The 27,461-nt window shown below is 36.1% G+C and overlaps 1 protein-coding gene across 1 annotated transcript; it reads right to left on the bottom strand.

Annotated features, from left to right (window-relative positions):
- Positions 1-2,465: 2,465 nt before the first annotated feature.
- LOC135688181 (mitogen-activated protein kinase kinase kinase 9) lies at positions 2,466-22,572 on the bottom strand. Its single transcript, XM_065204921.2, has 9 exons — positions 21,416-22,572; positions 15,836-16,016; positions 12,053-12,201; positions 10,155-10,330; positions 9,401-9,547; positions 8,904-8,979; positions 7,411-7,542; positions 6,481-6,678; positions 2,466-5,371 (listed from the first exon to the last, which is right to left on the bottom strand). The coding sequence occupies exons 1-9, from the start codon at positions 22,065-22,067 to the stop codon at positions 4,467-4,469; spliced, it is 2,616 nt and encodes an 871-aa protein (XP_065060993.1). The 5' UTR covers positions 22,068-22,572; the 3' UTR covers positions 2,466-4,466.
- Positions 22,573-27,461: the final 4,889 nt, after the last annotated feature.

Genomic DNA, 27,461 nt, shown 5'->3' on the forward strand with positions numbered 1-27,461 from the left:
ATTGTCTCTTTAAATTAACTACTAATTGTTCTCCTTTCAATGCATCACTTGAATATAAAATTGATAGGTTTCAAAGGAAATTGTTACGAATCTACACCTTTAGCATAATTTATTCAAAAATTAATGAAAAATGCTGATGTCCACCAACCAAACAATGAAACTCCATGGAGCAAGAAAATTGAAGAACGTCAACTAAGATGGTTAGGACATGCACTTTGTTTACCAGAACAAACCCTTGCAAAACTAGCTTTAGAATACGCACATTGAAAATATACAAGACCAAGAGGCCGCCAAAATCTAATAGCAAAAGATAAACTTGCCTTGCAAAAACATTTCAGCTAAAAACTTGTGTTATACTAAGTTAATCTATTTACGAAAAGGTGTTTTGTAATAAAAACACATTTTAACGCATCGGGCAGTTTGTTGTGCAACTTCGACCCCTGAAAGAGAAATTTTTTGCGGCCAGCTTCAGTGCACATTTTTGGAAGCAAAAAATTATATTATTCCCTCGAGTTTCTTTCTGGGGTAGTATTTTCTTGAAATAGCCTTCAAACATTCTTGGTGGTTGATGCCAGGCAAGTTTGGCATTTAAATGCCTCCACAATGCATTTCTTATTTCTTGCATGATTCACAATTGGCATTTTCACTCTTTGGCCTTTTCCATTGATAAAGACTAGGACTCTATTCCGGATTCCTTCAAAACATGATTTTTGTGTATTTGACATAACAAGCATGATATAACTGTAGCACATGTGGCAAAATTATTACCTTGTATTTCGCTTCTGTCTTACCCATGTGCTGATGTAATGTCGTATACAAGCCAGCAAGTTAGTTCACGACAATACTTTCTTTTGGGGTCTTTGCAGGATCCTCTTTCGTGGTCATGCTTCACCAATATATTCGTGCGAGTCCGAATCACTAATCACGCGAAACCTTCTCTGATTTTCGCGAGTTTCTGATGTGTTCCAAACAAATACAAACAAATTTTATTTTAATTTTCTTCAAGTTAGGAACGTTATGAACTAGTTTGTTAGTCATAAACCGTTAGTTTTGTTAGTTTTGCGACATTGTTAAATTCAGGGTTCAGAGTTTCCTCAATTCTTTCGCCGTCATATGCAAATATAGCGGCATTGCCAGCATAGAGTTAAATTCTTCAATTGTTAATCTTTTCAGTGATATCATTTATTACTTGGTAAACAGCAGTGAACCCAAAAAGAATCCTTGCCGAACTCCGCAACTGATTCCAGTCGTTTGGAGCATGTACTTTGGACGATCTATTGCATGATCCATTCTATTGAACGTCTGCCTTGAGTCGACGAAAACTGCTCCTGTCAATTTCCTTTAATCTAAAGCCAGACAAATACAAAATTTCATGCTCAGTGGATGATTTGAGGTTGTTTCCGTCAAGATATGTGTAAAGTTGTTTATGCACGATTCGCTCAAAAACCTATGATAGCACTGGTAAAACCAAGATGGGGCGATGTTTGTAAATCACTGTTAATCGCCAGATTTAATTATGGGATACATTTGGGACATTTTTCTGAGATTGAGAAAACTGAATGTGCCAAGCATCGGCTTCTCTAACCTTCAAGTCAAAAGACGAAGAAAATTTAAAGTAAAATCTGTCCTGATTGGTGTGAGTATGAAATTCTGGTCTAAGTATATAATTGTTTCAATAAAATGCTGTGAAGGGCCATGAGATGTAAATAGGATGTCTGTGTGCAAACGGCACTCATCGGATAACATGGAGGAATATTGCGGAATAGATGAGAAGCAACAAACAAACCATCAACTGACAAAAAAACTGAATACACGATATTTGGGTACCCAGAAGGAAAATATGGCATAGAAATTTACTAAAGACTAAAGATCAGCTGCTCCCTTGATTTACTAAATTGCATTTATATATTTCTCATATGCTTGTATATTTTGTTTTTAAAAAAGGGGACTTTTTTGCTTATAAACAATGTCTTATAATAGAAATAAAAATAAATAATCATAACACTCCATACTGAGGCAATAATTTCGAGAAACTCATGACATGAATCATCGAAACATGATTGCAAACAAATACAGACCCATTTTTATTACCTTTATGTAAATTTTTAGTAATCCCCCCCCCCCCCCGTCTCTCTCTCTCTCTCTCTCTCTCTCTCTCTCTCTCTCTCTCTCTCTCTCTCTCTCTCTCTCTCTCTCTCTTAAAAGCCTCTTTCGCCAGCTTTTACGGTGAATGAACCAACAGCAGCCACAAAAATCAGATAGTCATCTGTACTTTTAAAGAATAAACTTCAACTTCACAATCTTTAACCGAACGTATAGCTACTTGGAAGTGTCTCTTTGTCTAGTTTGTATATCTTGCCATCTTGAAAAGATCTTGAGTCGCAAACTTATGACTGAAAAAAGAAGCATGTACCTAAAACATAATCTAACGAGTGAGAAAGGATTAGAGGCAAAGAGTCAACAGGTTCTCCGCTTTTTAACATTGACCTTGTCGGGTATTTATACTTTGATACCTGATACATTTTTCATAGTTCGATTCTACAACAATTTAAGATTTTACAATACCTGTGTTACTACTTAAGAAACAGATTTTAAAAACAATATATGTTTTAAAACAATAATCAATGAATGAGAACTAAAACGTCAAAATGGACAAAACGAAATTTTCCCTTAATGCTAAGCCAATAATTGGCAGATTTGACGCAATATTTGCGACGTTTATGTGCGAAATTTAAACCAATATTCGTCGAGATGTTTGCGCACTGGTTGCAAAAAAGCAAGTAATATGTTGTAGCAATTAAAAAAGTCTGTTGAGCAAAATATATTTTTATTACAGCACGCGTAATGATATTCATAGCAAGACCTCATATAAGTTGTAGTGTCGTTTGAATAGGTAGCACCTGGAAAAGGATGACATGCAGCTGCGAGGGAAAAATATTACGCTATCAAGATATCAAAACGGCGATATTGTCTCTCACTGTCTTGAGTGCTCGACAGCCAGTGACGAGTTGCAACCTCTATAGCTTGTAACTCTAGTGCCACTGTTCCTTCAGAGTAACAGATGGAACTTTCCTCTCTTTTTATAAAGACCCTTACCATAAAGACCCAGGTATTCACTCCAACAAAATGTAAAAATTCTGTCAAAACCATGTTAAGTGTTTCCTAAAAACATACCCCTTTTTAAACATTACGTAACTGCAAACTGGTCAATTCAAAAATATATTTTCGGACTCTTGGCCTCTTTTGGGTCCATCCTCCTTCTGGACAAGAGATCACAACAAGAAATTCACATTCACCACATAAAACTATTCAAATAGGACTGCGTAGGGTGGCTTCTTTAGATAACTTTGAATCGATTATCTTGAACCGCCAGCCTTGAATTAAACCGAGAAGCTAGTCAGAGGAAAGAAACATAAGGTTTTGTATATCAATTCACCGTAGCTGGGTCTTAATAGTTAAGGATAGAGAGTTGCTTAAAGTCTCAAAATTTTTGGATCAAGTTGCTAGGAACGATGTGATTAAAACACGAGCCCAGAACGGTAAAATATTGCAGTTTCAACTAACAGCTGTTGGAGTCTTTTTCTTCGTTTTTTTTTCTGTCACATTTACAATGCATTTTTTATCTCTCCTCAGAAGTAGGCCTTATCTAAAAAATAGTGGGGCGGGTATTTCAGGACGTGAAAAGGGGTCGTCAATTAGATTGCAGCTTGCCTATAGTTTCTCGATTAAGAATGATCGATTACTATAGTTTAGCGTGAACTGGTCTAATTTCTTATGCGACTTTGTGGTGTTTTGATTTCAAAACGATAAGATGCCTTATAACGATAAGTTAAAAAATTGACTAGGAACAGTACCATATCAGACCGCTAAGGGGGATCTCTTCAATAAACGGATTTTCAAGGAGTACTGATCGGGGGGTTTCAAGAAGGGCCCTCCACAAAGGACTCTTAAATCTCTTCCAGGTGGATGTCATTCAAGCAGCAAACGAATTTGTCTCTCGAAACTTATCATGAAGGTTTTTCAACTACAACTAGAATTTTAATTTTTTAAGGACTTACTCTGGTTGTCATTAGACTGAACCTCTTTAGATATGAGTTCCAAAACGAAAATTCCTTAAACGCACGTTTAGAAAGATGACTGCAAATATTAAACACTGTAGGGGAACATCCCTGATTCGGGCTTACAATTTTTCGAGCTCTAGGGTTTCATATTGATTCCCGTGATACTGTTGTGTTGAGAAAACATACGCTGAAAATACTTTGCATAATAAACCCGTTAAAAAGAAAATCGAAATGAAAATAGCTTGCGTGACACAGAGCACGAAATCAGCTAAAGTGCTCTCACAAAATATATCTGTATAGCAACGTGGCCACATAGATCTAAAAAATTATTCTGTTGGTATACAATAATTTGAAGTCTGTAAAATAATTATTGATTGTGGGCAAACATTTGAAACTATCACCTTTTTATAAAAACGTCAGCTCTTCCGAAGCTAGTTGAGAAGGTTTCCCGTTTCTCGCCTGTTCGCCCATCGGTGTCGGCAGTCTTCTCCCGTCTCTGTCCAACTCATTCTCTAAAAAAGTAGCTTTTCTACTTGGAGAGAAGGGTAGTCTAGATGGGGGCAGAATTGTCTTTGGTGATGGCGTTGAAGCAGGACTTTGCGACGAAGAGCTAGCACTGGAGTTGGGAAAGGCAGAGCTGCTTGCGATGTTCGATATTTTGGGGGAGATTGCAAACTTTCGTAGATTCTTGTTCTTTTCATCTGCATGTAAGTCAAGTGTATTTGGTCGCTCTGGTCTGCTTTCGAGATCCTGCGAATGAGACTGAAGCGAACTCCCTGAGAGGCTGCAATTAATAGAATCCAGTTCCGGGTTTGAATAGCGAAACAACCGGGAATTGCTGGTTGGCCGACTATCCTGAGACGGACTTGAAAACGGGTCGTACTCGTCGCGATCGCAAATAATATCGTACGACCGTAATGGCGAAGAGATGTCGTCGAGGTCAATAAGATTCGGGTGAGATGACATTACTATTCGTCTTGAATTTTCGGTGTCTGTATTTTTACGGTAAGTCCCGTAAACGCCTGAGTTCGAATCACCTAACGATATCTTATTCTTATCTCCAGCAGAGGTCTTGCGGGATTTATAGTTAAAATTTATGGAGGACAGCGACGAATCACGACTGCGACCTCGACTGAGTTTTCGTAACTGAAAATCCGGGTTTTCGTTCATTGCTGGCGTCAAATCGATGCCAAGTGCAGCCGCTATTAGAAGTCCAGCTTGGCATATAGCACGATAGCGAAATTTAGCATATTTAGCGGGATATGAACTTGAATGCTCTTGCAATGATGGATCTGATGTCAAACTGTCCACTGAAAGAAGCAAGAACAATATCTAAATAAGTTGGCATAAAATACATCGAGACCGCCGTATATAACGGACATTTGTAGGATCTGTGTCCGTTGTCTAAATTCTACATTCACAATGCTTTGACAACATAAAAACAATTTTCGGACATGGTGTATGTCTGTAACTGAAGTGCCATGTACTATATCCTTCCAAGAACACTCAAAGCGATTAACTGGGCTAGATACCTGCCACATAGGAAGCATCCCATTTTAATTTTAAACCTGTTTACGTCACAAATACTGCGACCGGTTCAATTCTAAATAAAAACGCTTCAAAACTGCTAATTGAATTAAATATTACGATTTTGGTCGTCTTTTAACTTTCAATCAAAATTTTAAAGATGTGTTATGATTTCAAGATTTGTGGACTTTTGTTTTTGGGAAAAGGTATATACTTCTAGATATTACGATTTTATGTGACGAGAGAAGACATTAACTAGAACTCTGCTTATACATGCTCTAAAAATCTGTTTTAAAACAAACCTTAATGAAAAAGACAGTAAAATTGCAGCTTGGTTGAGAAAATGTACACTTAAACTAGGTAAGTTGAAACCATAAGCGGTTATATACGGCGTCGTGTTTTTGTTAAATTGCAATCGATGTTGAGTTTTTGAAGCATGAAACGTAAAGCTTGAATGCTAAAGTACAGGAAGCTAGAACTGTGCTGCTAAATACACATTTTCAAACTTCCAATTACAAAAAAATTCATTTACACAGAGAAGATACATAAATTTTATTTGCAGCTGTTATTCTCCATGATACAGCAGAGTTTGCAACAAAGAGATCTTCTCTTCTCAAAATTTACTCATCATCCTAACTTTCCCATCAGCCTGAATCACTTTTGACAAAACTGTTTTGATTCTAACAAAATATGAAGTTTTGGATCCAAAAAGTATTCTTATTTGAAAGTTCTTTGGTTCATGCTTCCCTCCCTCGTGTTATAAATACTTGATACTATGAGATAACAAAATTTCAATACTTGTGTGGCTTGTTAATCTGAAACAAACAAGCATGTACTGAGAAAAAGATTCAGTTCTAAAGCAACATTGAAGGGAAAGAAGATTTTTACGTACTTGACGCATCGATCAAAGTTCGATCCAGAACACCAAGATTTGGAAATGACGAAGCCCTGCCATTATTATCCGAATAGATTCGCGACCGGTTTTTGGTGCGCCTCCTTTCTTTGTCCTTCTGGTGTACCGAACTCGGACCCCAAGTCCGACCTTTCTTACCAGCGGCGGTCTTTAGCGCCTGGTCATTTGCAGCATTAACTAAAAGGTAACAAACAAGTGTCATAAAGCATGCATATTCAAACTTGACCCAATGAAGATCACAACGCAAGATACCGTATAAACAGAGACGAACACATGCCGCTCGTACTGAGAAGTACCGGCATTGGGTATTAAGTGCAGGACGGCTCTAAGCTGCTACCCGGAAAATGCAATGTAAACTTCAGGCACGTACCTATTCTAAACATTTAATCAGAAATATACTTAAGGGCAGCCAGAGTATAAAGAAAAGTTAAACTTAACTGTTATAACTTAATATTTTCCGTGTTGGTCTCCATTTTCAAAGGGAATTCCACACACATCGCATTAAAAATCTAAAAAGCGCAATTTTTAAAACCGAAATTGCAAAGAATAATTCATCTCTCTGTTCGCGCTGAATTTCAAAACTATCTCGCCATTTACCAAATGTTAAAATGCTTGTGAAAGTCTTGGGTAAATCACTTGTATCAACAAGTTTGTCAATGGCAACTCTACAATTCTCTCCCCCCCCCCCCCCCACCTCAACCCTTCCCTTTCAAACGATGTTTGGATGTTATTGACTTAACAAGTTAGTTACGATAGAAATCAATTCACTCAACATTGTTCTTTTTCATTAGATGCAATCCCTATCAGCTTAATCGTTAAACTCCAAAACAATGTTGTAGATATTGGGTTATAAATGAAAAATTAGCAGGCCATGTAGTTCTTACGATAATCAAAATAGAAACAACGCACGTGATAACAATCGCAATCTGCTTGTTCCTGGTGACTTTGGAGGATTTTGGTTGCCATTAAAGACACTACCTCCTTTATGGTCATTCTTCTCGTCCGTCGGAGTGCTTGTTACTGTGTAGCGATGCTTGAAACCTGCCAATAGGATGAAAGTCATCATTTCCTGCAATTAGATATTTCATTTACGTTCTCTTCTAGAAATCCCCTCATAATCAGGGTACAGAAGAGCGTTCACCCTTTCGTGTCTCAATATCAAAAATTGCTAAACTTTCCTAAAAACAACAAAGACAAGGCCTATTCTAGGTGCTATGACGTACAATCACTGCCGAAAGTCTTGGAACACTGACGTAGGTTTTCAAAGGCAAATTCAGCCACCCCCTCTCCCCCTAAGGAACAATGTTGATCTACTATAAAAAAGAAGGGGGTTTTGGAGTATGCTCTTTCTTGAGGCTTGTTTGTTATTTTTCTTTACTTTCAACAATTGTTTTGGGGGAAAGGGGGGCGGAAGTAGTAGTTTTCGGGGAAACAAATGAAAAATAGAAAAGCACGGTGCAAAGTGTTGGGTGTTCCACGTAATTGTGGCAGTGATTGTAGATCTTCTATTCTCAAAGATATTCGATGTAGTCGTGGCCAACTTTCCTGGATACTGGTTATAATAATGGCAAAATCTTTCAACATCAGTTAAATTACTACAGAATCCAGAATGCTGATGGTTAAGCAACAAACTAAATATCTTTTTATCAAGCCAAAATCATTCCCCTTTCTCAATATGGAAGGTATTTCCTGGCAAAACACTTGAAAAACTTAGCCACAGGACAATAAAAAATGTTTGATATCGGGTTAATAAGTAAATTGGATCATAATCGTACGAGTTTCCTACAGAACAAAAAATCCGACATCTCAAAAATGGGTAAGACTTTATATTGAAACCCCCCCCCCCCCCCCTTTCTCTCCCAGTTCAATGATCATAATTCTGTTTGGCAAAGGCATTCAATCTAACTCTGAACGGGGGTTTAAGGTTGTACTCCTTCAATAGGAATGCTCTTCGTCATGTGTTTAGGTATGTATCGCAGATTGTGGATAAAAAGTACCTAACTACAATCTCTGCCAAAATTACTCGGAACACCGCGCAATTGGCCTTTTATGTTTTTATTTCTTTCTTAAATATTGCTTTTTTAGAGTCGTATTTCATAATTTCCTACGTCGTCTTATACAACAGGCAATTTCCCGAGGAAAAAAGCGAATGGCTGAATTTGCTCTGGAAAACTGATGTTAATGTTTCAAGACTTTTGTAGGGATTGTAGAACCGACCTCAACTCTTATAATCGGAAATATTTAGCTGACAGTTAAAGAGAAACTTCTTTTGCTTCATTTCGGTTGCAAAAAAAATTAAGGAGCAAAAAAAACACATTGTGTCTACGTAATAACCATATTGTGTATGCTTCAATTGCTTGAAGGTCAAGACACAACAAAGGAACGTATGGTATCAAACTAACCTGTTGGTCCACTTATACTGGTTTTGGAATATTTAAACAGTCGCCTTCTCTTCTTTGGCAAAGGTTTCTTCATCTCCTGATTAAGAAAAATTGGGAAGGACAGGCTTACAGCTCTGCAGACCCTTGGTAGTATCACAAAAGATGAAGATCAATATTTTCTATAAACTAACCCTTGTCCCACGTTGAATATCGAAAGAAAGGACAACCAGCTAAAACATCCCTTTGACTGAAAATTTTCACTGAAGAGCGCATGGTTTTAGATTTCAAGCTGAAAATATTGTTAGATTACTCAAAAATGCGAATAATAGAAGCAGCAAAAAACTAAGAATTCCTCACCAGAACAAGTATGTATAGCTTCACTGCAATTTTTTAGTTGCCTTGTGGAATGACAATTCACATAGTTTGTGAAAATATTAAGTGACGACATCACGAAAACCAAAAACTATTTTCATGTAAATTTGGATGCTATGTTATATCTTTGGATAATATAAACTTACGGTTGCCTGAACGACTAAAAAGATTTCCCTCTCCAAAAGCATGCGTTCTCGTTGATTCAGCTCCTCTTCCCTTTTCTGTAATGTCGCCAGCTGTTTCTTTTGGTCACTCTCAATACGAACAAGCTCTTCTTCGCGACTTGACAACTCCTAAAATATGGTAAATGGGAGTATGTGCAACAGGTTTGAAACATCGATTCCGAATAAAGCCGGTGGCAGTAAAAGTCATTCATTGAGAGAAATGAAAAGAATTACCGAGTAAAAGAGGTGGATTCAGAAAAGAAGTGGATTAAGTAAAAGAAGTAGATCGAATTAGAAAAGTAGATCAAGCTTTTAACAAGAAACCGTTTCGGATTCATGATCGACACAATACCAAAGAGAAAACTTACGAATGGCTTTGAAAATAGCTTTTATGTAAATTTTTCGATCTACGTTCTGACATTTTATACTCTAAGGGGTGTCAGACGAAAAGCTTCAGTATATTTCAAAATCTTTGCTTTTTCCAAAGCCAATTGAAATTTTACTACCACAAGAAAATTATCAGAAAAATTATCAATTTTCTTGACTTTTTGGTATGTTTAAGTTTATGGTTATCGATTTCTTTTACTGTAAGAGTGTGACCGGGATCTTAGCAAATCTAAAGTCTTAATTCAAATGTTGGGTTATACTTGTTTTACAAGGTTCATGCAAAAATAAAAGAAACTTCTAGGAAGCCCGAACAGAGCAGAAAATTTAGACATTTGCAAAAGTTAAAAACCTTCTCTCTTTCTTTAAGCTCTTCAAATATGCGCTCAATTTCTGCTTTCCAAGATTCTTGCAAAGACTTAAATGAGTCAGCAGCAGTAGCTGGGAAATCAGAACCGGCGATCTTCTCCAGGCTGCCCAAAATGTGTGGAAACAGCGGCCTCTCATGAGCATCAGACTTCCAACAATCTAAAAATGAAAGTTAACGCTAAATTCATTGGAGAGATTTAAAAGGAATTGAATTTGTTGTATTACTCGTGACATCAAGGCGCAGAAGTATAAATTTTTCAATCAAATCGACAAAACAGTGAGAAAGAGAATATTTTCGAGCGTCACAGATCCTTTTCATCACGATTTTGTATTCTCCTGACCTAATATCAGTTAAGGAATTTTAACGTTTTCTTTTAAGGTACAAACGAATACAAGCGTAGAGTAGACAATATATCACATTGTGACCTCAAAGGTGAACTTCATGCGATTCGCTACAAGGCTTTTGTTAGGCCGTTGAATTAATATGCGGTGGCGCTCTGTGGGATGTTGAGATAGACAATAAGAAGGCTTCATTTAAAATTAAACGGAGCGAGTTAACAAAAACTATGAAATGCATAGATGAGGACAGCTGGATCGATATGAACAACATTAGGCTTATCAATATTTAAGAAGGCCAAACTATACAACGCAATTGCTTGTCGGCCGAGGAAACCGCTCGCTTTGTAAACACTTTTTATTTGAACCAAGGTCCATTGACGACATGCGGCAGAATTTTTTATGAGATTTGTTATTGAGCGAAAACTTGTGGGCCCAGATAACAACTCATTTTAATAAAAGCCTTACTGTTGTTAAAAGGGAATATTTATTACATAACAGTAAAAAAAGACTGTTGAATACATTTTATTATATTCAAGTATCTAGAGATGTGAGTTAAAAACGCTTTAGGGTTAGTGTTGGTGAGGTTGGTTGGCTACCTAAGCTCAACAATAACAAAGCGATGGGTGATACACAAAAAACAGCTGCTTTAGATCAACTTTCAATTCTAAATTCCTCGCTCAAGAGTAATAATATGCAACAAGATTCCCCAATGTCCTTTTAAAATCAGCACATAGTTAAAACAAACTGTTGGGTTCAGTGCAACACTACGATCACTCTCTACACATTTCGAAAACCCTGAAAATTCTAACGGGCCCTCCAACTATATATGTTCTATTTAATTGAAAATCAGCTACCCACGTTCAGGAATAACATTTATACTTCCATCAATTAGCATTTTTATGACTACCTCTACATTCAAGTTAAATAAACGCGATATTAACCCTAATTTATGTATAATTAATAGCAGACAACAATTATTAATTAATAACATTTCTTTTCAGTTTTTAATTATCATTTAAGAAAACGTCTGCACATTTGCTTCGACCATCAAGAGGCCAGCATTTTAGAAGGAGGTGTTAATCTTAACAATCATAATTGAAATGAAACTCTGCATCAAATATTGGGGGCATTTTCCTGCAGTAGGGTGCGTACATTTTAACCACGATCAGGCCCCATTTTTCCAGATATTGTGCTCACTAAAGAATGAATATACAATCTTGCACTATTCTGCAAAGACATAATGACTCAATTTCAATTTTAATTTTCCAAAGATCAAGGATAACAACCTTTTCACCAGAGAAGATTGATCTTAGGACTGTCAAAATAGCATAAGGTGAAGCCATTTCTTAAACACTTATTCAAGATAGTAGCGGTTGATCGAGTAAGACCCCAAATTCAAAACTGGCGTCCAATACATGGCTCTTTCTAAGTATCACTTGAATGGGTAGGCCCGAAGCTAGGCGAAATCCTCGCAGCTAACATAAGACACTGAAAATTAGTGCCCTCTAGTTTGTTTCTACGTATGATGTAGATTGTTCTTACCTTCCATAATGACGGCAAATCCATGAGGGCACGTGGATGGAACGGGCAATGTGAGCTTGTTCATAGCGACTCCATATGCAATTGCAAGATTCTCGATGCCATGGTAAGGAACTTGACCTGTCAGTAGTTCCCACAGCACAACTCCATAACTAGAAGAAAATACAAGGGAAGGTTGAAAGATCAGAATAGAGCAGAAATGGGATTGGTTAAGCTCAGGGATCTTTTTTGGGCAACCCCCACCCCCACCCTCCCCCATGAGAGAGAAATCCACTTTGGTGTGATCGATACATTATTATCAAGGCGCCATTATTATCGATTAAATTTTTAAAAAACCTAGAAGCTTTCAGTGCCAAGCGTTGGCACTCTAATTTTCTAAAATTATATATATATGTGTGTGTTAGACAATTTAACTAAGGCCATGGCTGCTGGTACTGTTGCTCTTGTCTTCAATATTATTTGCGGTTTTCAATTGTTATGAATCTCAATCTATAACAAAACAGCTCTATTTTATTTGGTAAAGGTGAGAGCCTGACACACAATAGACCAATTCGACTTACGGCCTCATTTTGAAAAATTCTTCAAATTATTTTGTACAAAATTTTTGACCTCAGATTCGGATTGCGAGCAATGATTTTAGTATACTTTGAAGTTTTCACTATGGTATTGCTCACGATATTGATTTTATGACAACAAAAAGATAAAAATTTTATAAGGGATTTGACCGTGATTTGCGACTAGAGGGGTAAAGTTTCCCCCCGAATGATTTTTGCGGTCAAATCCCTTACAAGTTTTCAAACTTCATTTCTCCGTAAAATCTAAAATACAAGCACAAACAATATGAAATATTGTATCCGGCCTAAAATTATGGTGATAAAACTAAATTTGAGCTTTAAAAAGTCGTATAATTAGGTTAGGAGAAATTTTCAAAACGAGGCCGTAAGTCGAATTGGTGTATTGTCCTTCTATCCTAACAGCATTTCTTCTATTGTCTGTGCTAACGTTTCTTCTATTGTCTGTGCTAACGATGCTTCTTGGCGACTACCTCGAGAAAAGGCTATCTGATACAGAATACCAGCAATGAGGGTCTTCATGAACCGGTGGTTTGAGCACAGTCTATATTATGGTTTGGATATAGCTCAAAGAATGACCAAAGCGACGCCTAATGGTGCCATTCAGTAATCACAACCTTAAAAAACTGACTAGACAGAACAACCTATTGTTCTAGCAAAACACAATCAAGAAGGCTGTATTCGCTCATCCTGATTGACGCCTTTCGGTCCGTGAAACCCCAAACATTACAGCCACAAATATTCTGTGGAAAACTCCAATAGTTGTAACTGCTTTTGGTTTCTACGTCAAAACGATGGAAAACATAGACATCCGAAGGCCTAAAGAAAAAGGACTTGAACAGACAAATAATTTGGACATGCCCAAAATTTGTTAAAGAAGACCACGAAACGCGAAAATTCATTAAGGATATCAGAAGATTTTGACGAAAATAACGAATTCAATCCACTGGTTAATTGGAGGAGAAATGAAGAATGGTGATTGTCCGATTACTAATGACGTATCTACCTTCATTTCGTATCGTGTAACATAACACAATCGCACGATGCTACTAACAAAGCGCACTATGTGATTAATTCGTCATAAAAAATCTATAATGGCATTTTGAAGACATTACTAAAAAAATTAAATCCTAGGAAGCATTTACATATAGATAATGAAACAGAGAATCTCGAGAGCATCTCTTCGTTCCGAAGCGTATGAAAGATTTGAGACCAAACACAGAAAACAATCATGTATTCAAAGAGCACTAGCAAGGACTGTGGCAGCAAAAAAAATTTTCATTGCCACGCCCCAACTTAACCATGTTTTCAAAACTAAGGAAAATAGAACAGGGAAGACAGGGAGGTTTCTGGGTGCTTTTTTAATTGTGACTATAGAAGGCGGCGCTTCAACCGGGAAGAAAGCCAAAGTCAATAGCCAGGCGTTACAGTTAATAAACCACGAGAAAGCTCAGTGGCTTTGGCAGCGATACACCGATATTAATGCGGTTTTTAGCCCACGTTCTACCATATTCAAAATCTAAACATAGTTCAGTAGTTTCAGTCTTAAAAAAGCCACTATTTGGATACCGCAATGTTCTTGTTGATGCGGCTTGTTTGATTTCCGAAAATACACTGGCGACGTCCTGGTCTACAATTCTGGAAATTATTTTTCCTAGCAAATCAACACCAGCTACTGCATAGGAACTCCGTAAGCTGCCTTCTTCCTTGCGCAATATTCTAAACTCAATCATGGAATGCCATCCCACATTACGTCTTGCAGGAAAACGTAAATGCCAAAATTGTTCACGTTAAGTCTCCGTCAAACGTTTGGACTATGGCAAAATCTCGAGGAAACTAAAGATACTGGGCCATAAACTTCATTAAACTTGTGGTCATAACTCTCCTGTTATTCTGGATTTAATTATAATCGACTGCTCTTTTCAAAATGTTATATTCAAAGTCTATAAATTTGTGAAATTTTGTTCTTGATACCAAATTCTTTTGTTGCCAGTCCTCCTATTAAGAACTTCAAAGTCTATTCACACTGAGATCAGAAATGAATTATAATAATTAATAATAATGGTAATAATTAACAACCGCTTAATGATCATTATGCGGCTTATTACAGTACAGATACAGCTCTTAAAACATCTGCAGATTGGTCTCCAAACTTGACATGCAATGTAATATAAAGCGGACACCGTTGCTGGAAGGAAATCATACTTTTCTTTGAATTTTTTATAAATCATAGTTAAAAAATTTATCTGATGCAACTTTCTGTCAGATGGAGCACCTCATCCATGGTCTTGTTTAATCTCACCTTGACCTCGGTAAGAGTCAGTGAGTTTGCAGAATGAAAACCAACCACGTATTAAAACCTTTTTCAATAGACTAAAAAGGTCCTCCGTTACTAGTAAAATCGTTTTTTATTGTTCCGAATTTATTCCAATGTACGGTAATACCAAACGGTAATCCAGGGGTAGATCCAGAGCAAACTTGAAGGAGGGGAAGTTGGTAGTGGGGGCGCTGAAAATTTTCAAAAATTGATGACGAGAGAACGCTGTATACAACAATTTCAGATCCATTTTCGGAATAAACAACATCACTTTGAAGTAATTCTTGAAGCAATTCTTGAAGAACCTATTGGTCTCAGAAACTTTTTCACCTGATTCTCATTCTTCAAAAGGGGCGCACATTTTCCAAAAAAGGGGCGCCATACTTGCTTCAATTCGTCGAGGGAGTGGCAACTGCCCCTAGTTGCCCCCCCCCCTTAAATTAAATACACTCCCTACGAGTTTAGACTTCCTCAATTATCGATTTTTGTAAAAATCCCTATAAAACGAGCATTTCTTAAAAAGTGAATTTTTGCAAAACGTTATCTGCTTTAAAGGGCGGAAAAAACAATGTGGTGTGATAATCAAGTCAACAAGAAAGGAAAATCGTTGCAAAACAACCAAACCGCTCAAATAAATGCCTGGACAATCACTATAACTTTAAACAAAGACTTTGCAGTATAAATTGAAAAGATGAAAAGGCGGACATGGCGAACCCGGATAGGTAACATGTTTTGCTGGATGTCACATTGGCAGGAGAGCGTTCCCTGAGCCTGGGTGACCTGTTACTCGTTAATCAAGTCAGAAACTCCTCGAGTGTATAACATGAGCTTAATTTTACTTTCCTATCCGATTTCGGCTGATAAAAAGTGTAGAATGGCGAATGTAAAAACACATACCTCCATACATCGCTTGACTGCGAGAAAAGCGAGTTTCGGATCACTTCAGGCGCCATCCAGGGATAGGTTCCCGCGGTACTCATTTTCGTTGTATGGTCCGACTTTCTGGCTAGACCGAAATCTGTGATCTTCAAAACGTTTCCCAGATAATGTCCCTCGTCAACGCTTTTGCTTAGTAATACTAAGAGGAGAAAATAAAAAGTTCGTCAAAAGCAATATCAAAAATTGAACATAAAACGTAAATACGTTCGAGGGGCAAAATGCTCTATAAAAATCTGGTACACCTTTTGTGGAAATCCTACTGTTTTATCAGAAAATCCTTAGAAATCCTTTTGTTTGTGTTGTACGCTATTTGCAACAATCAAATAGATTTTCTAATTACGAACATAAAAATTGTAAACAAGATGATCATCTTCCCCAAAGCTGGGAGACTTAGAGAAAAGGGTGAAGTGCCTTGGATCAGACGTTACAGCTTATTCGAATATTCTATGGCTGTTTTTAATGTTTTTGCTGTAGAACTAAAGCACTGTTATTAAAATGGTGCTTGATACGGCTTTACTCTGTATTCGGTTTACTTTTTCATAAAACAGAAATCACATTAAGGGGCAGAGTATCGCGAAACCCCTAAATACCTGCATTTATGAATTTCATACGACAACAGACATGCAACATTGCTATAAACACTGCACACTTTTTATAAGAACACAAGCCCAACAATTTTCTTAAAAAAGAACAAGTTAAGAAAAATTTGGGGCTGAGCCACTAAATTAATGTAAGAATGTAAAAACATTGGTATTAATGATAGATCTTTCATGATGGGGTTTATGTTTCACTAAAGTTTTAAAATATCAATACTATGCATGATTCCTTTCCAGTGCTTTGCTGCAATTAAAACAGAACATGGTTCGGTTATCGACAAAATAACCTACTTACAATTTACTTGGAAAAATATCTTCCAGACATGACGAAAACTGGTTGATCTTTAACCGCATCCAAATTAAAAGGAAAACGAGTGGGCACAAAGTCTATTGTAGCGGGAAAAGGCCATTTGGCCATGTGAAAGTTCAAATTCTTTATTTCAAATGAAGGGGAAATCTTATAAAAGGCCTATTAACGGAATTTGAAAACAGTGATAACATTGCTACAGTCTCTGAACTCGGACACAAAGACGGCGAAATTCTGTTTGATACTTCTGTCTTCTACAACAAAAGGAACAAGGACAACTATGACACAGGTAAATTAAGAGAGGGTTGTGTAGGCAGCAAATGACTTGAGGCTGAAATAGCATTTGGCGTAGGATGAAATCCCCCACTTCCAAAGAAATGAAAAATCATGAAGCTAATTTGTTGTCACTTTTAGTTATTGTCACCTTAACGTGGCTTTTAAAAAAGCTTTTGCCTGGAAAGCATTTTATCAGCATGACAGCATTACACAAATGCTTTCTCGCTTATTTCGTACGACTCTCCGATGAGCAGAGCTCTTTAAGACACTATTAATGAGCAGATGAACACCAGAGAACAGTTATGGGCTTAAGAGATTAAAAACATCGATGGCTAAGGGCGCAATTAGTTAAAAAGTATATGAATTATTCAATTCGTATTATCAAATACGTTGATAACTGATTATCATTTTCAATTAAAGGTAACTTGTATATGGTTGATCTGCTGTAGACAATTCCAAATCATTGTTATTATTATAATGTTATGAAAAAAATATAAAATATCATTACAAATGAATCTTGAAAATAATCATCAACATCAATTAAATAAGGATGTCTTGTTGACAGGGGGAAGTGAAGTCCATGGAGACAAAGGACATCAGAATGGAAATATCTTTTGTGGGCCCAAATTGGAGAAAATTTATGGAAACGAATATTAAGTTTTGAGCAATTTGTTTATCATTCTCTAAAGGTTCTAGAGTGATAATCAAAGGTCCTTTCTTGTGCCCTTGCAAAACTGCGTTACTAAACCTGATACATAACTTCACATTTTCACAGTAACTTCAATTGAAATAAATACCCATTTGAGGATTGGTTTTCTTTATAAAAACAATACCTAAATAAAATATATACCTAAATAAAATAATTACAATAACAATACCTGCATAAAAGCAATTATTTTTTACATTTCACCATAGTGGGGAAATAATGGGCTCGTTTGGAGGCCATGGAAAGGTCCATAACATGTCATTCAAGAACACCTGCCTTGATTCCTATAGACCCAATGTCCCACTTCACAGGTCTACAGGAATGAAAATCCCATTTTATATATATTCTTTAAGATCTCAGGCCTTTTCAATGTAATTTGCAGATTGGCCTATCATTTTAAAAATAATTTGAAACTATGCTGGTGACTTTTCATTAATTTGCTCCAAAAAATTTCCTTATATAATACTATAATAATATGATATATAATACTTAATAAAAAGGTATTTATATTGCACTGTTTATCCTCAGGACTCAAAGGCCCATTACATAACTTCTACAAAAATGTTTCAAGTTTAAGATTAAATATAAGATGTTATAAGAATATGATTCAATACAAGAATTTTGAAAAATTGTAACTTAAAATATGTAAAATGATGCTAAATCTACGTAAAATCTAATCTGTGTAGAATCACTCAGAATCTAAGAAAAATAGTATCTTAAAATGTAAGTTTAAGTTTTAATTTAAACTTAATTATGACCCAAGGTTGCTGATGACAATCAGCAATAAAACCTCAAACTGCAACAATTTTCCTAACATTTTAACTACATCTTGGCACAGATTTCTATTCACATATTGTTATTAAAAAATACTTTCTACTCTAAGCACATCAAGAATGTCAGACAAAAGCACTTTAGTTTAATGCATTAAATTTCTGCTTGTTGATCCCATTTCAAGATACAGTTGTGGAAGATATCACAAAAAGAAGCCATTTCAGATGCTTATCGTGAAACCATTCTTTCCAAACTGTCAAGCAAAATACACAACAAACTACTGGATAAATATTGACAGATTTGTCTACTTCATTTTGTTGCAATTTTAGGGGGGAGCAGTATAAACACTTATTCATGAAAGATCGTGTCAGCAATGCTTGTAAAACTAGCTCTAACAGCTATACATAACTCTGCTTTGTTCATGTTTTCGAAAAACCACATACTAACTATGGAAATGCAATATTATTTGTACTTGTTGGTATGACCATTAAAAAGCTTCAGAGAATCCAACATGTACCAACAAGAGACTTATTTAAAAATGAAGTTGAATAGATAATGCTACAGAAATTCTGAAAAAGCTATCTGGTTACCCATCAGGTATTGCACAAACGAAATAAATGAACTGTACATTGGAACAGCTTTTCTAAATAAATTATTGATTTAAAAAAGCTATAAGAACAGCAGAGCTTGCTCACTTTGAACAGCAGAGCTTGCTAAACTTGAAAAGCTGTGAATTAGAACTGAAAAAATTGGCAAAAAAGCATCTGAATATGCTGTACTCTATAAATTGAACTTCTAGCCACTCAATACCATATTCAAGCAAGCAGTAAAAACCATTTTTAGCAAGCATTAAATTTCTGCTTCACTAATAAATATGGTTATTTTTTAGGAATTGTATTGTAACTCTAACAATTACATCAATGTGGTGTAACTTTTGTATTCTAACTATAACTTGCTGCTGGATAGAATTGTAATGTATATATATATATATTTGTCATAAATCCACTTACATAATGAGACTGTTGTATAACAGTTTTAAACGTTGTATATACATATTATTTTAGATTTTTCTGACAGTGTTACAATGCATGAACAGAAATATATACATATGGTTTATCAAATATAATTTGTATGAAATCAGTTGCCTAATGATGGCTAAAGCTTGATTAGAACTGTCCCCTCTACACACTGACATTATACAAACCTATCTTATATATATATTATACATATATTTTAGGTGGAACAATTTAGGGCCTTTTTCTCATTTTAATGGTACTTTTTTATGGATTTTAATTTTAATACTATAATTTTAATGGATTTTAATCCATGAAATTTTGTCACACCAAATGTTACTTGCTAATCTGTGAAAAGAAGCTAAGTCTGATTGTAAATGATGCTAAATTGAACAGTTCTGGATTTTTGGGTATATATTTTATGTAACTCTAACTTGTTATGTGACTCTAAGTGAAATGACTAAAAGTGAAGTACATGTTTAATATTGCTTTACTGAAGAAAACTTTTAGGAATTTCTTTAAATGGAAAGTGATGTGTACTGCAAACATCTTGAACCATTGACTAGTTAATCCTTACAAGAAAACTGTCCTTTGAAAACAATACAATATTTGATTTGAAATTTTACAGTAGCAGTGTTGACAAGGTAATTTCTTTGTTGCAGATCTCTGATCAATAGGATTGATGAAAAGCCTTCCCAATGATGTAACAAAAGTAGATGTTTACTCTGCACTATTCCAGGATGTCTCTGTTTGCCAGAGTGTCTGCCAGTGGTGTCTCCATGGGGTGAATTGGGGTGGACATATCCACCCTAGTTTTCCCTGAAGTTGATTTTCTAATTTCTCAAAATCCATTGAAAAATATTTCGGGGGTAATTCGGCTGATCAGATTTATTTTGATTTTTGCACTGGCAAAAAAGCCACCATTTCAAAGAATGCTGCTTGAGAAAGTTGCTTGTCCAAAAATTTAAAAATGGATAAAAAATACTAAAATGGTTTTTCTAAGAGTCTGAAGGATGTGGCCAAGAAAATTTGATTTTGTCCACCCCAATTTTTTCAAACTGGTGATGCCACTGGTGTCTGCTATTGTATAAAGAAAATAAACCAACATTTGGCAGTGAAATTTGAGATGGCTGGAAAAATTCCTTCTCTCAAAATCACCAGGAATCCTACTGAACATGCCTATCTTATCATAACCATGACTTGAGATAAAACCATCAAAGCAAATCTGATAATCTATATTATAGTTTTGTGGGTAAAAATCTAGAATTGTTGTAAACAAAATTGAAGTTCCCATGAAGATAATAGGTACTGATAATATGGGTCAATGGTAAATAGTTAAATAGAAATGAGCATAACTTTATATTGCTGTTGGTCAATAATTATTCGTTATGTGTAAATGTAGTTCTTTAATATTTCTTTACAAAAAGATGGAGAAAAGGAGTGTTTCATGAAAAAACAAAGTTTATTGTATATACTGGCAACACAATAAATTTGACCGGTACCGACAACATTGCGGGTATCGCACTTGAGGTGCATAGTCGAGCAGGTTGAGTTAGCGATTGCACAATTTTTTAGAAGAAGAAAGATTGTACACTAACGGTTACAAATGGTTATAAACCATACGGGAAAAGAGCTGTTAACTAACAACTGATACTATGAGAAGGGTCAGAAAAGAAAGAGTAAAAATGGGGGTTCGGGTGGGCGTGATATGATTCGGAATACTTCCCTGGTATTTTTCTTCCTGGTGTCTCCTAATTTGCGATGCAAATAATTTGCGACTCTTAAGTAATGCGAAACAAAACAAATATCGGGCTTTAACCTCTAGAGTTATTGCCTGCTGTCTCAAAATACAACAAAAGTTTTACTTACTGTTGCTTGATTTTAAATCTCTGTGGATAATCGTCATAAGAGCTTCATTGTGAAGATAGTTCATGCCTCTTGCTAGCTGCAAGGCCCAGTCCAAAACACACCGAGGTGAGAGATTTTTATGATTCGCTAAAACCCGGTTTAAAGCTCCACCTCTTGCATACTCCATAACCAAACACATATTGGGTAATTTCCTACAAACTGCCAGCAATTCTACAATATTTTGATGCGAAACAAATGAAAATATCCCCGCTTCACTTTCCATGCAATTGATAACATTTTGGGGTTCATCTCCTGGATCGATTCGGGCAATTTTCACCGCGACTTCTTTTTGCCTCCACAAAGCGCTGTAAACACGACCGAAAGCTCCGACCCCAATTAGTTTCTTCAAATTTAATTCTTCAAACTCTATTTCCTCGATTTCGATAGGATCGATGCCGCTCTTTTTGTTCCCGTCATAGACAACATAGTTTGCTGGGAAGACTCCAACGGTGCCGCGTAGACGGCCTACCCACCAACCTTCGTCTCCGCTGACCTCGCGATCCTTCGACAACACTTCTACAAGCTCCCCAACCTCTAGACTGATCTCATCTTCTTCCTTTGCTTCATAAGTATAAATCACCGAGTAAAATTCATGAGCAGTTTGTTCGGTCATGTTGTTAATAACAGTTGATGGACAGCTACTTGAACAACATCAGTTGAGCTTATATATTCAGGCGACAGGGTAAATTCAACATCAACTGTGTGGTTTCAACAAACACTTGTTGTCATCTTTTAGCATCCCTCAAGTGAGCGTTATACAAAAGTAGGTTTCGCCAAGGCTAATAAAATAAGTTCCGCATCTAACAGACTAAACGGTGTTGTTGCTTGATGATCTATGTACGGGAACTAACGAGGCCAAGAGTCCGCCCTCCCACTCAACAAGCTAGAAACTGCTACATGAAACCAAACAACTCACGCGTGAGGCAAAGCACTCTCTTTCCAGAATGAGATGATCTGTTTTTACACTGCTGATACGATTAATCATTTTACGCTTTACAGCAACATTTTATGTTTTCCAGACTACAGGCAATCATCCCTGTTTGAGAAGTTCCTGGTTGACTTTCGATTTCTTCGAGCATCAACCATAGTGGCCTAAATCGCAATTTTCATGCTTCAATTGTAAAGAGAAAAAAACAAATTTTTGGGGGTCTGGAAACAAGCCAGGTTATCATGTGATCATTGCAGTTCGGAATCCTACGCTTGCCATGGTAATAAATAAACTTTTCAAGGATACCAAAATTTTGAAATGCATACTTGATAAAATCCCTTCAATCAGTTTACAAAGGTTGCTTGCATGATTTTTTATTAACACAATGCACGAAATGAGATCTGACGCAATTTTGAAAATTGGCGGACGGGCGGGAGGCCAAAGTAGCAAAAGGCTTTTCAGGTTGCCATTCTCACATTAAGTAAATAGATTTTGTGGGGAGAAGCAAGGAAATGGGACTTTTCACAATATTCTGGCATTTCAAAAAGGACCGAAACTTCTAGCAATAAATCTCTGCTAGCTTCTTGCATAAACATTGTAGAGGGTTTACTGGGAAGGTGAAATTTTCTGGTATTATCTTTGCTACAGATTTGAAAAAGATAAACCCTAACCTTTGATTTTTTCAAACACCCCTTCTTCCATTGGCAATTTACCTTATAGCTTGTTATGAATGCTGAACGACGAGTTTATATTGAGAACGCATGGGCTCCGACGCATGTTGGAAAGTGGGTGGGCCAAGGGAAACTTCACAATCATAACTGAAGATTTTGAAAAAAGCTCTAAAGTTTTGCGAAAGAAGGGGGGCTATGGCCCCAGGCCCCACTTCGTCAGAGGCCCTGAAGCAACATGACTAAATTATTTTAATTGTAAACCCCCTTTCTGTTTCTAGCTGAAGATTGATAGTTTGTTGTTTGGGTGTGGATCTTAATCGAACAGAAGACTTTTCAATGAGCTATCATAAGCAGCATCGTAACTGCAGTTGTTCTTAGGGGGCTCGTGTGCTTGTGCCCCTCCAAAATCATAATATTTCTTTGTTTTCAATGAACAATCCCTAGTGTGGTGTCCTGCTATCTCTTCTATGCTACTGATGGCTAGCTTTTGGTCATCTGTATGCTTTTGGTACAGAAACTAGTTCCGGTTCTTTTTCTGAGAAGTGAAAGTTCGGGTTTCGACGTGGAAGCCAATCTCTTAAGTAAAACATGGTCTGCCTCCTTGCAGGCTCAAAGATGACGAAATTTTCCATTTAGGAGAATAATGGTTATTTAAAAGTGGAAATTTGCTTGAAATTTTGCCACCGAATGATGATCATATCAAATTTTTATGAGTAGTCGTGTCTAACTTTGGATCACACGGGTAAGTTAATAAGTTACATACATTTCTTGTAAGAACGTGCTGTATAAGCAAAGAAGTACTCGGATAGGCTACGAAAGTTAAATTCTAAATCTTTGAATGCACGCATTACATTATTGGATGGAAATTGAACTTCGATTATGCATATGACGACTACAAATCCTTCAAATCTGATATTTTCTTACATTTGACACCCTGACAAACTCTATCAACGTCACCTCCTTTCATTTTTACATGTCATCTTTATCTGACATCTTTGTAGTCCTATATTGTATTTCACCCTAGCTTTATTTCATAGAAACATGAAGAAAACTTTAAGATTTGCTTAGAAAATTTAACTACTCAATTTTTGCTGACAGCTGAGGAATTTTCAGTACTGCGCTTTAGCTGAAATACCTTAAAGCATAAGTTCGTAAAATTTACAAAAAATGGCTCAGCTTATGGATTATTGTTAATAAATGATTTCGATAAGGTTAGGTAAAATAATAATATAATACCAAGCATTGTAACATCTAGGTAATAAAGATAAAATAACAAATAATAAAAAAATTGTTATGCATACTAAATCTTCTTGTAATCTACCTTTTTATCGAGAAAAATTCTAGTTTGAATTTAGAGAAAAATATATTTTATTCTATAGCTGGAATACATATGGATTCGCACTGTCTGAAATATATTCACCTCCCAACTATGGCTATTTTGTGCTCAATGTCAATTAATTCCTTTCAATCATAAAATGTAAAATGAACATAAATTTACTTTAATACTCAGACCAGCAATAAAACTAAATTCCATTTAAAATTTATTGTTATATGTCAATATAACTCTCATTATCAATATTACTCCTCGAGAAAGTCCAAAATAAAGGAAAAGCACTATAAATTTTCATTATAAAGATATATAAATTTTCCCTAGCCTCAATATTGTTATAAATTTTCGAGTCTAAAAAGATTTCTTATATCTTATTAATATAAACACACAGAAGAATGTTTGTTTTTTTAAATAATCCGCTCATTGCGTTTTTGAAATGAAACAAACTAGCACAATACACGCTCGTCGAATGTACTTTTAATCTTTTACTTAAAAGACTCAGAAAGACTAAAGATTCAGAAGTCAGAATACAAAGAAAAAGATGACACAAATAAACACCTTTTTAATAGCAGAATCACGATTTTATTATTCATTTGTTCTTAATTTCATGCTTTTTGCTGTATAATTTGTGCCACTATGCTCTTTGTTTCCTACTTTCACTGGATTGAAAGTCCCTGCAGTCGAGATCCCGCTACACTGGCAAACAAAAACGTGGCTACAGTGAGATAAATCTCTTGAGCTTTGAACCTAAAAATAAATGCAGTCGGTAATGTAGTCCTAATCCAAAGGATACAAAATTCTAAATAAGGAAAGTTCTTAGTGTAAAGATGAAAAATATTAAAAAAAACCCACAAATAGTTCAATTGTCCCAGCCACAGCCGATGAACAGGTATCATAAAGACTTTTCCCAAGGTAGCATTTCCCAGCTGAATCAATGCTGTTACATTTGGACGTCGTGGTGATCGAATTATAGGGGGAGGGGAGGGGGTCTTCGGGGTTGACGGTATTGCGGTATTTGTCTTTTTCTTTGTTGGTAATTCGATAATCTGCGGTATTTTTGTATTGAAAAAGTCTGCGGTGAACGGTTTTTAGTGAATTCAATGCCCATGCCTATTGTGCGGTAATAGCCAGTTCTGAATTGAATAATGTAAATGGACGAAATGATAGCTGTAGTCCCTTGTTTTGTCAATGCGATAGCCTTCATGATTTTTTGTATATATTGTATATATAGCCGATTAACCCTGATTTGCTTATGTATGTAAAAAGTAAACACAACTTCAGGTGACGGCACTTAGAAGGGGTCCCCCATTTTCGTCAATATGGCGACTTAATTTGAAACATCTACTGTGTAAGAATAGGTCAAAACAGTATAGAATTATTAAAATACATCGGTTTTGGCCTTTGTAATACAGAAAGGGTATGATGTTTTTCTTGTATATGAAGAACGCACAAATTAGCACTTGTGCTATACCCTAACCCCTTTTTTCACACTGGCACTGTTGCTAGCATTTTCTGTTTTTTATAACACCATCTGCAATGTAGACTAGCACCTTTTTCTATTCACGAAGGGAAGAATAACACGTTCAAAGGGGTCTTGCCTTAAATTAATTAGGCAAATTAATAACCTCTTCTATTAATAATTTGTATCAACGAGATCCCGTTTGGTCTAAAAAGCCCCTAGGTAACCAGACAAGCTGATGCTATAAGCGTCTCTTCTTCTATAAAAAATCAACTACTTGAACATGAAGTAAAGAAAGCACTTTTTTCTTTGAAGAACAACTTCGATCTTTCTCCTGTCCAGTCAAAAGAAAGCACATCCGAATATGTTTGGGCATATCGACGTAGTCATTTTTTCTAATTATATCACATTGGCGTTTTTTACTTACAGTCACTGCAGAGTTCAGTAGAGGATAAAGCTAAACTAACCTTAAATGGCTTTATTTCCATTTATTTAATTTCAGGCGTAGGAATTACGAGGTGTGGTCACATCGAGAGGAAGGACCAGGACACTGCTCGATTAGCATAGCTTCTCAGTGTCCTTAAAAACTACCTTCGGATGCTAGGTAGCAACAAATACAGAATACAAATACAAATTTTTCCAATTATTTTGTGTTTGATTTTGGGTGAAAAAAGCCATACATTAATAGGGGGGGGGGGGAGGGAGTGGTGCAGTAAACAAAATCAATCTATAAGATGGGAGATCTAAAATTAATAAGCCGTCGTGGATTGCATTATTTTTGAGGGATTGTCTTCTGTCAGCTCATTGCTCAGCCCCCCTAGCACTACACCCCTGGGCTTAACAGATCAAATGTGATTACTCATCTAGTAAGAAAATATGCTATCATGAATAAATTTAGTGAATCTGCATGCAGAAAACGGTTTCACACCCGAGAAAAATTACTATTAACCTCCAAATCACTTAAGCAAGCTTCATTTTTCGTGGGTAGATATGTTTAGCATATATTATAAACTTTTCGCGGATACATGTGCATATAATGCATGCTTGAATCTTGAAGATTTCCACAGAAGTTACTCGAAACTTAAATAAAGTTGATTAAAATTCAAACTGCAATGCATTCGGTATTTTTTTAATCCCCCAATTATAGGGTGATGGGGCAAAGTTGTCTTTAACTGGATAATTTCTTGTGGACTAAAAAGGTGCAAGGTATATTTTTCCAAATGGCCGATTCCTATTAGAACGCTTGCAACCAAAGCGAAAGGCATCAAACTAAGCCTCTTGTACGATGTTCGGGAATTTTTAAAGTGGGGAGGAATATTGCGGTTTTTGATGTCTGCAATCCAACTAAAGATTTAAGGGCTAGATTGAGGGAGTATGCTGATGGAAAAGAAAATAAAATTGCGTTGTTTCTAAGCAAAGTCATTTCTTACCATTATTCAAAGAACTGCCTAGTGTTATATAAAGATAAAATCTATTACTTTGTAAACAGAAGAGATCATTAAGGTTTGCAACTATCAGTTAAGGGTATAGAGCCTGTTGTAGCGTACATAAATTGAGGCAGTAGTGAAACAGAGGTTCATGAAGTAAGTCTAAGAGAAGAATGAAAAAGAGACAAAATG

The sequence above is a fragment of the Rhopilema esculentum genome, chromosome 10, assembly GCF_057945365.1.
Source record: "Rhopilema esculentum isolate cy_ngs chromosome 10, ASM5794536v1, whole genome shotgun sequence".
Lineage (NCBI taxonomy): Eukaryota > Metazoa > Cnidaria > Scyphozoa > Rhizostomeae > Rhizostomatidae > Rhopilema > Rhopilema esculentum.

Coding starts and splice junctions, on each gene's coding strand:
- LOC135688181 (XM_065204921.2), bottom strand. CDS start 22,067: ATGACCGAACAAACTGCTCATGAATTTTACTCGGTGATTTATACTTAT. Junction 10,331..12,052: donor ATTTGCCGTCATTATGGAAG/GTAAGAACAATC, acceptor TTTCATTTTTAG/ATTGTTGGAAGTCTGATGCT. Junction 5,372..6,480: donor AACTTTGATCGATGCGTCAA/GTACGTAAAAAT, acceptor TGCTTCTTTCAG/TGGACAGTTTGACATCAGAT.